Below are 13,910 nucleotides of genomic sequence, written 5' to 3' on the forward strand. Positions count from 1 at the left end.
CTTTACCTAGAAGAGTGTGCTCACTCAGACACATTTCTAAACGGCGTGCTCATCGCGGTGATCTTGTCAAGTGTAGTGGACTTCAGCAAATAGCCCGTGCTGATTGAATAGGGAGCAGTGAACACTGCGTAGTAGGGACCCTGTGGCTTGAAACGCACCTTTATTGTCAGGGAAGCGAAATTGTTTCGACAGCAGATGGCGACAAACCTGTAGCTTACGTCTTATTTTAAAAAAGATTGTGAACGAAGTTTGATAAAGTCGATATTACAGCTATTAAAATCTAAAGGTAAACCTAATTGCAATACATAAAAATATAAGTAAAATTATGAAAAATACAAAAAATGGAAATCACACGGGTGGTCTTGACCGGCGGCGCGAGTTCATCTCCATGGTGACCAAATCGGAAACAAAGGAAGAACACAATAGTACTCGGACACAAACAAAATACTTTTCATTTCCCTCAAATATTTACGTTAACTAGGTGAGTTGTTTTTAATGAAAAACAGTTAATCGTTAAAATTACAATCTTTGTATCAGGTGGACACGTATTCTCGTGGCTTAATCTGATACTGAAAAATATAATGTATTACTTTAAATCGTAACTTTATTTGGGATGTCGGCGACCATCAACCCGCTCGCAAATCCAAAAGGAGTGAAGAAGCTGTGCGAACTTTGCCAGAAACCTGCAAAACTTCGGTGCACAAAATGCCGAGTCACATTTTACTGGTGAGTCTGGAGCTTTCGGGTTATTTATCTATGAGTTGTTGTCTTTGTACTAACCAGAGAGCACTTTAAATTAGTACCGGGAAAATATGGATACAACTGCAGCTTGATAAGAACGACAAAACCATTGGGTAATTGCGCGTATAGACACCAGGTGGCACTATAAGCTCATATTTCCAAATACACATTCTTGGCCGTGTTGCTGCGGAGATGGAAAGGTTGAACGAGTTCAAACAGCTGGAGGAGAAATTATGTAGAGAGGGAAGAGAATAACCAGCCGTGCGTGCTTAAAACCAACCAGGAAAAAAAAGAAATATGACTGGAAAAAAACTATGCGTTTTGTGTCCATTCGCCGAGGTTTCACTTGCTATTTTAAAGACGCCACTATCCTCACAACGTATATTCACGCTCTCAATGTCAACGTATATAGTCGATAGGTCAGTTTTTTTGTCTTAAGAGGAACAAACAGTTCTCTGACAAGCAGCTCTTAAAGGACAATCTGCACTCATCCCAAAACCAAACCTTTAGTGCAGTACTGCAGTCAGCCGCACAAATAAAATCAGTAGGTAATCCAGATTTTTATTTGCTCTGCCAATATTTTCTCTGGCCTCAAAAGCACAATCAATCAAGCTTTTTAAGCAATTTTTAAGCAATGTGTTTAATATAAAATTAATTAATATCATAAAATGCAAAATTTTCTTTGCAAAAGTTTTTTTTACTGAATTCAAATTCAATTATAGTCACCCCGACCACCAGCACGCGGACTGGACCAGTATACATGAAAAAGTGTGTCTACTACTGGTGTCTATTCACACACCTGCACCGCTTCACGCCCTGCAGGCCGCCCGAGACCACTATCACGCAGAGACCCTGAAGAAAAAGGTTTGCATACACTTACTCCAGCACATACAATGTGATGCATGTGAATGACAAAAGATCAGATGTCTGATTAGTGTGTGTTTTGAACAACACTAGGAACAACTAATAGAGATTGCTCGTTTAGAGGAACAGAGGTTTGTGTCCAAAAGGAGGTTTCAAAATGTCTTACCGGCTGCTCTCCTCCACCTACGCTGGGCCATGCGGCTTTATGGGTCTTGTGATGTTGAACTAGTACCAGCTTATCTACAGCTTGCGCAAGCGAACATAGGTAAGATATACAAAAACACACATTTGCATCTGCAAAGAGCTCACCCAGGGAGACTTGAACACACATTTCAAAAAAAGATTGAGAGTTATTTGTTGGTTTTGAACTGGGGAAACACAGACAAGCAAATATTTAAAGGGATAGTTTACCCAAAGATGAAACGTTTCTCGTCATTTACTCACCCTCATGCCATCCCAGATGTGTATGACTTTCTATGTTCTACTAAACACTAACTAATATTTTTAGAATTTTATTTTAGCTCTGTAGGGTTTTCAGTGCAAATAAATGGTAGCCAGACTTTTGAAAGTCCAAAATGCACATAAAGGCAGCATGAAAGTAATCCATATGAATCTAGTGGTTTAATATACAGTAGGCCTATGTTTTCTGAAGCGATACAGTCACTTTGGGTGAGAAACAGATCAATAATTAAATATGTTTTTACTATAAATCTCCACTTTCACAAGTGGAGATTTATAGTAAAAAAAGTACTTAAATATTTTTCTCACCCAAACCTATCATATTGCTTCTAAAGGCATGGATTGTCCACAGGAGTCATTTGGATTACTTTCATGCTGCCTTTATGTGCTTTTTGGACCTTTAAATGTCTGGCCACCATTCATTTGCACTGAAAAGACCTAAAGAGCTAATATTTCCTTCTAAAATCTTAGTTTGTGTTCAGTAGAAGAAAGAAAGTCATACACATCTGGGAGGACATGAGGGTGAGTAAATGATAGGAGAAATTTAATTTGGGGTGAACTATCCCTTTAAGGGTCTGTGAAATCTACCATCATTCTAAAAGAAAAATGGAGGAGGGCGTACAAATTTTAAAGCTCTCCAGAATCCATTAGATACAAAATCACAAGTACACTCCACAGTTCATTTCACTTTCCGAACCTCTCCGGAGGCTGACACACAATAACTTCCACTTCAGGACAGAATGGAAACAAATGTTTGCTAAAACCAAGGCTGGCATTAATCCCTGTTTACTTCCTGTGGTATGATCCGTTGGTGGGCTCAAGGGCGGCGCTTGGACATGAACGGAGTGTGGAAGACACTTTTGTTATTTAATTCAGGATGTGACAGACTGGTAGTGCAGATGTGTTCAGTCTGAGCAAAATGTCTGCACTGAAAGCTCTTAAAGGAATATTTCACCCAAAAATTAAAAGTGTCATACTCGTACTCATTTTATGTAAAACACAAAAGGAGATGTTTTAAAGAGATCCCCCTCTGTGAGCACTATGAGAGAAGCTCATTCACAGTGTTATGCAGAACTTGAATTTTAAGGGCTAAACGAAGTTCTCGTTTGAACACACGTGCTTCAATTACAATCAGTTACAATTTGAATAAATGTTTTCCAACTGATTTGACTAAATATTAATTAAAAAAAATTACAGTAAAATGCAAAGTAATCTTTTCAGAACTCAAAATACTTTTTGAATGTAACTATTCTGATTACCAACGTAAGTTAAATTGTAACCGTAATGGAATACAGTTACTAATATTTTGTATTTCAAATGCATACATTTGTTAAGCGTATTCCGTTACTCCCCAACCCTGCAAGACACATTCAAGAACTAAATGCATTTGGTTTCAGTTATGTCAAACTTTGTATGACACATGCACAAATAAAATTTGAAAACTGTAAGTCATACCTGATGGGAGAGTGGCAGATTTCAACCTCCGCCTTAGACAAATGAACACACGATATGTATCTTTAAAGAAGAGGAGCATTATTAAGAGATCTATTCCAACAGAAAATATAAAATATTTTCTTTATTAGTTTGATCACTATTAGTTAGTCACTCAAGGACCCTCTCTTCACTCAATCTATGTTTATTTGTTCACATTTAGGTTTAGGTTCTCTCTCTCAGGCACATGAGTATCTGTCTAAAGCTGAATGGACAGTTATGAAAACACCAGGCTGCAGTCGCATGGTCCTTCATCAGCTACACAGAACCCTGGGCCGACTGCACACTGCTACAGGAGAATACACATCTGCTCTATCTCACTTTGCCAATGATGTAAGTCCTAACGTGTGTGAAGCGATTTGCGATGGTATGCGTGTAATTATTATCGCTGATGTGTTTATGTGTGGTAATATGTATTGTCATTATGATTAGGTAGGAATCATTTTTTCCTTGTGTAGGTGTACTATGCCAGTGAGATGTATGGTTTACGAAGTACTGTGACATGTGGAGGATATTTTCTGATGGCCGATGTGTTTTTGAAGCAAAACAAGCCTGATGTTGCCTGCTCGCTCTATACAGAGGTAGACACACCTACCATCAGTGCACACTATGCCATCTGTCCCTATGAAATGCCTCTCATCGCTTTGTCTATGTGTACAGGTGGCCGATTCCTGGCACACTCACCTGTGTAAGCTGATGGAAGGTATCAGTCAGAGTGGCACTCAAGCAGAGGAGTGCTTTGGTAAGTGGCACAGAGACCATCCTGTCTGACACAAAATGGCACATCCACATACACAGCCTTGTCTCTGTTGACTGCAAAAAAAGGTTCCATGAATTATCCAACCAGCTTTTTAATTCTGCCCCTATTACCACCACACACATTTCTCTTCTTGCCTATTTGTAAATCCAAACTGTGTTAGTTATATGCCTATGTTTACATAAAAAAATTAAGATGCAAATAATTAACTTAATTAACTTAAGAAATTAACTTGTGTATTTTAAGCTTGTTTTCCAGTAACAATATCTAAACATCCTTAAACAAGGATACATTTACTTGAGATGCAAATCATTGTTTATATATATATATATATATATATATATAGCAGGAAACCGATGGAGTGCGTACTCCAGGTAGGGAATGAGGTTTTGCCCCAAGTGAAGGAGTTCAAGTACCTCGGGGTCTTGTTCACGAGTGAGGGGACAATGGAGCGGGAGGTTGGCCGGAGAATCGGGGCAGCAGGGGCGGTATTGCACTCGCTCTATCGCACCGTTAGTCCGCGAAAGAGAGCTGAGCCGAAAGGCAAAGCTCTCGATCTACCGGTCAATTTTCGTTCCTACCCTCACCTATGGTCATGAAGGTTGGGTCATGACCGAAAGAACTAGGTCGCGAGTACAAGCGGCCGAAATGGGCTTCCTCAGAAGGGTGGCGGGCTTCTCCCTTAGAGATAGGGTGAGGAGCTCAGTCATCCGTGAGGAGCTTCGGAGTAGAGCCGCTGCTCCTTTGCGTTGAAAGGAGTCAGTTGAGGTGGTTTGGGCATCTGGTAAGGATGCCCCTGGCCGCCTCCCTAGGGAGGTGTTTCAGGCACGTCCAGCTGGGAGGAGGCCTCGGGAAGACCCAGGACTAGGTGGAGAGATTACATCTCCACACTGGCCTGGGAACGCTTGGGGTCGCCCAGTCAGAGCTGGTTAATGTGGCTCGGGATAGGGAAGTTTGGGGCCCCCTGCTGGAGCAGCTGCCCCCGCGACCCGACTTCGGATAAGCGGTTGAAGATGGATGGATGGATGGATATATATATGAGACAAGGGCCAAATTGTTATGACTGGGTCAGAGCATCTCTGAAATGGCAAGGCTTGTGGGGTGCTCCCAGTCAGCATTAGTGAGAATCTACTGACAATGGTCCGAGGAGGGACAATCCACAAACTGGCGACAGGGTGTTGGGCGCCTAAGGCTCATCGACATGCGAGGGCAACGAAGGCTATCCCGTCTGATCCGAACCGACAGAAGGTCTACTGTCGCACAAGTCACAGAAAATTGTAATGATGGTTACCAGAGGAATGTGTCACAACACACACACAGTGTATCGCACCTACAATAGGAACACAAGCGTCGGAACTGGATCTTGGAGCAGTGGAAGAAAGTCTGTTTTCTTTTTACATCAAGTGGATGGACTTGTACATGTGCACAGTTTACCAGGGATGTGATGGCACCAGGATGCACTGTGGAATGACTACAAGCCCGTGGAGGGAGTGTGATGCTCTGGGCAATGTTCTGCTGGGTCTGGCTATTTATCTGGATGTCAATTTGATGCGTGCCACCTACCTAAACATTGTTGCAGGCCAGGTACACCCCTTCATGATGGCAGTGGCCTCTTAGCGGGATAATGCACCCTACCACACTGCACACATTGTTCGAGAATGGTTTGAGGTACATGATGAAAAGTTCAAGTTATTGCCCTGGCCTCCAAATTCCCCAGATCTCAATCTGGACCAGCAAGTCCGATCAACTATGGCTACACCTTGCAACTTACAAGACTTGAAGTATCTGCTGCTAATGTCTTGGTGCCAGATACCACAGGACACCTTCAGGAGTCTTGTAGATTCCATGCCTCGGCGGGTCGGTGCTGTTTTGGTGGCACGTGGAGGACTAACAGCAGGAACATTAGGACGGTGGTCATAATGTTTTGTCTCATCAGTGTGCATGTGTGTGTATGCTTGTGTGTGTTCACACACAGTTGAAGTCAGAAGTTTACATACGCTTACGTTGAAGACATTAAAACAAATTTTGTAACCACTCCACAGATTTCATATTGGCAACTATAGTTTTGGCAAGTCGTTTAGGACATCTGCTTTGTGCAGGACACAAGTAATTTTTCCAACAATTGTTTACAGACAGATTGTTTCACTTTTAATGTACTATATCACAATTCCAGTGGGTCAGAAGTTTGCATACAGTAAGTTAACTGTGCCTTTAAACAGCTTGGAAAATTCCAGAAAATTATGTCAAGCCTTTAGGCAATAAGCCAATTAGCTTCTTATAGGAAGTGTACTGAATTGGAGGTGTACCTGTGGATGTATTTTAAGGCCTACCTTCAAAACAAGTGCCTCTTTGCTTGACATCATGGGAAAATCTAAATAAATCAGCCAAGACCTCAGAAAAAAAATCTGGTTCATCCTTGGGAGAAATTTCCAAACATTTGAATGTACCACGTTCATCTGTACAAACAATAGTACACAAGTATAAACACCATGGGACCACGCAGCATCAGGAAGGACACACATTCAGTCTCCTAGAGAAGAATGTAGTTTGGTGCGAAAAGTGCACATCAATCCCAGAACAACAGCAAAGGTCCTTGTGAAGATGCTGGAGGAAACAGCAAGACAAGTATTTATATCCACAGTAAAACATGTCCTATATCAACATAATGTGAAAGGCTGCTCAGCATGGAAGAAGCCAATGCTCCAAAACTGCCATTGTGCAAGTGCACATGGCGACAAAGATCTCACTTTTTGGAGAAATGTCCTCTGGTCTGATGAAACAAAAATGGAACTGTTTGGCCATAATGACCATTGTTATGTTTGGAGGAAAAAGGGTGAGGCTTGCAAGCCAAAGAACACCATCCCAACCATGAAGCATGGGGTGGCAGCATCATTTTGTGGGGGTGCTTTGGTGTAAGAGGGACTGGTGCACTTTACAAAATAGATGGCATCATTATGAAGGAAAATTATGTGGATATATTAAAGCAAAATCTCAAGACACCAGCCAGAAAGGTAAAGCTTTGTCACAATTGGGTATTCCAAATGGTCAATGACCCCACACATACATCCAAAGTTGTGGAAAAATGGCTTAATGAAAACCAAGTCAAGGTGTGGCCATCACAAAGTCCGGACCTCAATCCAAAAAATTTGCAGGCAGAAATGAAAAAGCATTTGTGAGCAAGGATGCCTATAAACCTGACTCAGTTACACCAGTTTTGTCTGGAGGAATGGGCCAAAATTTGAGAAACTTATTGTGAGAAGCTTGTGGAAGGCTACACAAAACGTTTGACCCAAGTTAAACAATTTAAAGGCAATGCTACCAAATACTAACAAAGTGTATTTAAACTTCTGACCCACTGGGAATGTGGGAAAAATTGCCTATGGGGTAAGAAAAACATTTAAAGATATATTTTCTAAATAATTAAGTTTTAATATGCAAAGATGTTTAGATATTTGGTAACCCTTTAAAAATAAGGTTCTATTTGTTAACATTTAGTTAAAGCTTAACATTTAATTCAGAAAGTATGCAGACCCTTTCATTTTTTTCCCATTTTGGTATGTTGCATCCTTTCGCTAAAATACTTTAAAAAATAAATTAAAAAAAGGTCATATCAGTCTACACTGATACATTTGCAAATTTATTTAAATGAAACAAATGTAATATCACATTGACATAAGTATACAATCATTATCTCAGTACTTATTTGAAGCACCTTCGGCAGCGATTACAGCCTCAATTTGTTTTGGTATTATGTGACAAACTTTGCACACTTGGATTTGGAGATTTTCTGCCATTCTTCTCTGCAGATCCTCTCAAGCTCTGTCTGGATGGATGGGGACTGTCGGTGGCCAGTCATTTTCAGGTCTCCACAGATGTACGATTGGGTTCAAGTCCGGGCTCTGTGTGGGTCACTCAAGAACATTCACAGAGTTGTCCCTAAACCACTCTTGTATTTTCTTTGCTGTGTGCTTAGGGTCATTGTCCTGTTGGAAGGAGAACCTTCTGCCCAGTCTGAGGTCCTGAGCACTCTGGACTATGATTTTATTAAGGATATCTCTGTATTTTGCTGTGTTCAGCTTTCCTTCAACCCTGACCAGTCCCACTGTCCCTGCTGCTGAAAAGCACCCCACAGCATGATACCACCACCGCAGGTGATGAGCGGTACCTGGTTTCCTCCAGACATGATGCTTAGAATTGAGGCCAAACAGTTCAATCTTCGTTTCATCAGACCAGAGAATCTTTTTTCTCTCAGTCTAAGAGTGCTTGAGGTGCTTTTTTTATGTGTCTTGCACTGAGGAAATGCTTCCGTCTGGCCTCTCTGCCATAAAGCCCAGATCGGTGGAGTGTAGTTTCTCCCATCTCTACACATGATCTCTGGAACTCAACCAGATTGACTATCCGGTTCTTGGTCACCTCTCTTACCAAGGCCCTTCTCCCCCGATTGCTCAGTTTTGCAGGGCAGCCAACTCTAGGAAGAGTCCTGGTTGTTCCAAACATCTTTCATTTAATAATTATGGAGGCCATGGTGCTCTTGGGAACTTTCTATATAACCAAAATTGTTTGTAGCCTTCCCCAGAGTTGTGTCTCACCACAATCCTGTCTCTGAGCTCTGCAGGCAGTTCCTTTGACCTCATGGCTTGGTTTCTGCTCTGATTTTCTGCATTTTCAGCTGTGAGATCTTATATAGACAGGTGTATGCCTTTCCAAATCATGTCCAATCAGTTGAAATTGCCACAGGTGGACTCCAATCAAAGTGTAGAAACATCTCAAAGATGATCCAGAGAAATGAGATGTACCTGAGCTAAATTTCTAGTGTCATAGGAAAGGGTCTGAATACTTATGTCAGTGTGATATTTCAGTTTTTTCTTCATAAATTTGAAAGTTATCAAAAATCTGTGTCTTGCTTTGCCATGGGGTATGGAGTGTAGATTGATATGAAAAAAAAATAATAATAATTTAAAGCATTTTAGCATAAGGCTCCAACATAACAAAATGAAGGGGTCTGAAAACATTCTGAACGCACTGTAGATATCATGAATCTTGGTTAATGTTTTAATAAAAAAAAAAATATTATTATTGTTACTGTTCATTCTACATTGCCCAAAGTATGCATAATGTTCATAAAAAAAATGTATTTGTATATGTTGATATGAAAAGTGCTGCAAGCAATTTTAGCCATTCTGAAACTTCCACGAGACTGATGCCTCATTTACACATACTTGTGAGGGAGGCTTCAGCGGAGTATGAGCGGGGTGTTAGCAATGCTGTCACTTTGGACTTTCACAGTGTCTCCGACTCTTCTGCGAGACAGATCTGTGGCTATGTGCAGAAATATGTTATCTCTAGGTTCCTACGGTAAAGGCGGGCAGTCATGTGCTCTTGTTTATCAGCGTATTTGGTCGTGATTGGTTAATGTTGTAAAGCGTACACTATACACCTATATAAACTTAACACAGGCAAAAGTCCTAAAGATTATTTATTTATTCAATCCTTTATTTAGTTATTTTGTGTTTGTTTGGATGCAGACCTATGCATTATAGTGTATTGTAGGTTTGGTTAAAAACAAATTCACTTGTGTTTGTGTCTTTTCTATAAAATCCTGTTTTTTTTCAGGATTAGTTTTTATATAAGTGTATTTTGTCTTACTATACTGGCTGATGTTTTTGTTCACTTGTTATTAACCTTTTTAATAGTCAAAACAAGTTAAAACAAAACTGCCAGTGCTGAAGTAATCCAAAGTATGTAGAATACATTACTGACATTGAGTAATCTAACATAATGTTACAAATTACATTTTACAGCATTAAGTCTGTAATCTGTAGTGGAATACATTTTAAAAGTAACCCTCCCAACCCTGCCAAAGTGTCCACAGCCTGCAATTACATTTTTATTAGCTGTTTATACTGTTAATTCTGTCACAGAGACTGGTGAAATATCGCAGGACAATTATTTCAGTAATAATTTTTAGGTAGAAGGAACATTTCTGCATATTAAGCCATAAAAAAATAGCCTACATTACCTTTAACAGTAACCAAAAATAATATGTCTGTAAAAGTATTGTTCATTTTTACTTTATGGTTACTAATGTAATTAACTTATGTTGAAGTATTACCAGTAAAGTGTAACAAGATATTTTTCCTAGAAAACAAGACAAAAATACTAAGTAAAAAAATATATATTTTTGGAGTGAAAACATGTGATTAAAATCCTGGCAGATACTGTATATTTAATTAATGTTTATCGTTGTTATGATCACTTCCTGTATACATCAGATGTAAAATGTCACGTCTGTGCAGTGTGGATTTAATTCTGTATAAGCATTCATAACAGCCTGTACCGAGACTGTGTGTGTGTTCAGGTATATATGGTTTACGAGGACCATTCACTAGCACTATTCTAGAGTATACACACGTAATTATGCTATAAACGTGGTTTATGAGGACACTTCAAGTATAAAAAGTTATCTGAATGTTAGGTTTAGGGGTAGGGTTAGGGGATAGAAATTATTGTTAGATCTGTATAAAATCCATAAAATGCAATGGAGAGTGCCCACTATGATATAAAAACAAGTGTGTGTTTGTGTGTGTGTTTGTCTGCGTAGTGTATGAAGCTTGTGTGCTTATTTTTGCTTTATATTTGGAATCATGTCATGAGTTTGTGTCCTGTGGCAAAACTTGTTTTACTCCACTGATAACTAAGATCAAGCATGACATGGCCTCAAGTGTGTTTGCATGCTCCTGCCCTAGTTCTCTCTCTCTAAGCCTATTAACCTCAGCTGTGTTTTGGCTTAGTCTTCCAGTGACGTGGCTGGCTTAGCTCAGTGTCCATACTGTCTGTTCAGTGGTCAGTGTGCACTGATCCTTCGTGTTCACTGCCTTCTTTAACTACTGACTCAAAGTCAGTAGGCTGACACTGGTACCACCCTGCGGCCAGCCACATAATATAACTCCTGACCTGTACAGCAGGAAACAGCTCAGCCTGCATGTCCTTGTGTGTGTGTGTGTGTGTGTGTTTGTGTGTGTGTGTGTGTGTGTGTGTGTGATTTCACAGATCAGCATCAACAAGCATGACCCAATATTATTCAGGGACACAGACTCGCCACAGGTTTATTCTTATTCTCCGTGTAGTGTACTAGACAGTCATACAGATAATATCTGAAGTGAATAGAGCGCTACAAAGCGAACCTATAGTAACTACGCTGTAAAACAGTTAAAGGATGGGCAAGGAGGAGGCGAGAACCGGCTTGTCAACATAAATAATAATTTAATAAGAAACTTAAAAAACAAACACACATGCGGACATGCCCGTAATTCTCTCTCTCTCGAACAATCGTCACCGGCCGCCTTTATCCCTCGCGCGCCTCATCAGGCCGATTGGGGACCGGGCGCGCGATATTCCGACCCGGCCCCGCGCCCCTCCCCTCCACATTCCTCCTGGCGTTATCTCAGGCCGGGGTGCCACCGGCATGACTTACACCCCCCCTATCCCTGGGGCGGGGTGTATCTCGCGTGGTCATCCCCGCCTTCCTCGCCCTGGGAGGAGACAAAAGGGGACAAACAACAACAAAATAGGCGAGGGAAAAGGCCAACATGGTGCGAAAGGCAGAGAGAGAGGAGAGAGAGAAAAAGCTCACTCACCGGTTCTCTGATGTACCTTCGCGTGGTCCTCGAACACTCCTCCACACTCAGGCGGACGACAGCCGCTCCAACCCCGGGCGAACCGGAGTGAAACCTTCGACCCCCAGCGGGCAGAACGCGCCTCCGCTTTCCTGGCAGCAAATGGGGACACTCCTCCATGCCTGGCAGCGGCCCTACCGCTCCGGGCGGTCGGAGAGTTTCTTCCCTCCTCCCCTCGCGGACGGCGGTCTCCCTCGACCCCTCCGCGTCTCTGGGGACAGCAGGGCACTCCTCCGCTCCCGGCAGTGGCTCCCTCGCTCCAGGCAGTCGGGGTATCCCGTCCCCACTTGCCCCGTGGACGATGGCCGCTCCCCGCATCCGGGCGGTCGCGCTACTCCGTCACCCGGCAGATGGCAGCGGCGCCCGTAATTCTCTCTCTGTCTCTCTCTCTCTCTCTCGAACAATCGTCACCGGCCGCCTTTATTCCTCGCGCGCCTCATCAGGCCGATTGGGGACCGGGCGCGCAATATTCCGACCCGGCCCCACCCCCCTCCGCTCCACATACGCCAACATTGAAAATGCAAAAAATGGCTTCAAACTTTTGATTGTCCATCCGAATGTTGATTATAAAATCTCATAGTTTTTTCTCTGAAAGTTGAACCCTTAGGTCACAGGACAGATTACAGTCTAAAAGACCCAATTTGACTCGATACTGACTAAATTAATAGTTTTGCATTTGCATTTGCATGGCAGTATGGAGCTTAAAGCTGAATTATGTAACTTTTTCAGTGTTAAAATTCTTCTATCCCAGCTTAATATGCAGAAACAACTATAAGTAAGCCAGGCATAGGTTAATTTTCTCTAAAACTGTTAACTCTGTCTCTGTGGCACTATAAAAATGTATGTTTTGTTTTGAGTGACCCACCGAGACCCTCCCCAACAACATTACACAACCAATGGTGTGATTTGGGAGTAGAACTATCTGACAGTTTGAACAACAGCAGACTAGAGGCGTATTCAGAAAGCTGTTTTGCATACTGTACTTAAGCTTTAATGTCAGACTATGGTCGCAGTTTAGTCAAGCAACTCAAAACATCTTCAAATGGGACAAACGGTCTGTAAATTAATGTTTCAAACAATAAATGATAGATCATGTTTCTGAATATCTAATAGAGAGTCAGTGGAACTGCTTTAAAATAAAACTGGTTTATTTACCTCAGAAGATCGAACACTGGAGGGTTATATTTGGTAGATAAAAGAGATCTTGTTTCCACAATCTATCATATCTCTCTGACACTCTTGCATACCATTATGATTAGGGTCCAAGCACTGAAAGTGCAGAGACCCTATTTTTCTTCTAAGGATTATTAGGGCCCAAGCACTGAAATTGCAGAGACCCTATTATTCTTCTAAGGAGTATTATTATTATTAGGGCCCAAGCACCGAAAGTGCAGAGGCCCTATTGTTCTTCTAAGAATTATGAGGGCCCAAGCACTGAAAGTGCAACTTGCGTGCTGACAGTCATAAGCTCCGCCTAACAGGAAGTCAGCCATTTTTTATTTTTGTTTGAAAAATGCATTCTCTGGAATTTGAAATACTCCTCCTAGAGGATTCATTTTAAAGGTTACAAATGTGGGCGACATAATGACAAGATTTTGATGATGCTAAATTGTGAAAAAAAAAATTATATATCGTTGTTGCCATGGCGATGTGATAAATTAATAAAAAAAATGGGACACAGGAAGTGTCTCATATCTTCTGCATGCATTGTGTGATTTGCATAAAAAATTGAGGCGTATGTTTGGCCTTGTGGGCTGATCACATTGATGTGTTTATTGTGGATCACGGTCATAGTGCCACAAACTGGCGGAAGGAAGTGTAGCACTTTTAACAGACTTTGAAATACCCCTCTTTTGTTTACCTGAATTGCTTCCATTTTTTTTTTTAAATGTCAAGACAGTGCATATTTAAAATTCTGAAGG

General features: G+C 41.4%; 1 protein-coding gene across 1 annotated transcript in view; it reads left to right on the forward strand.

The window, feature by feature from the left end:
* The first annotated feature begins 418 nt into the window (after positions 1-418).
* zmynd12 (zinc finger, MYND-type containing 12) overlaps positions 419-13,910 on the forward strand; it is a 29,559-nt gene continuing 16,067 nt past the window's right edge. The window contains exons 1-6 of the mRNA XM_052093972.1: positions 419-726; positions 1,464-1,605; positions 1,699-1,870; positions 3,719-3,888; positions 4,014-4,136; positions 4,216-4,297. Coding sequence (XP_051949932.1) covers positions 614-726; positions 1,464-1,605; positions 1,699-1,870; positions 3,719-3,888; positions 4,014-4,136; positions 4,216-4,297 — 802 coding nt within the window. The 5' untranslated portion in view covers positions 419-613. The remainder of the gene's footprint in view (positions 727-1,463; positions 1,606-1,698; positions 1,871-3,718; positions 3,889-4,013; positions 4,137-4,215; positions 4,298-13,910) is intronic.

The sequence above is a fragment of the Xyrauchen texanus genome, chromosome 27 (genome assembly GCF_025860055.1).
Source record: "Xyrauchen texanus isolate HMW12.3.18 chromosome 27, RBS_HiC_50CHRs, whole genome shotgun sequence".
NCBI lineage: Eukaryota > Metazoa > Chordata > Actinopteri > Cypriniformes > Catostomidae > Xyrauchen > Xyrauchen texanus.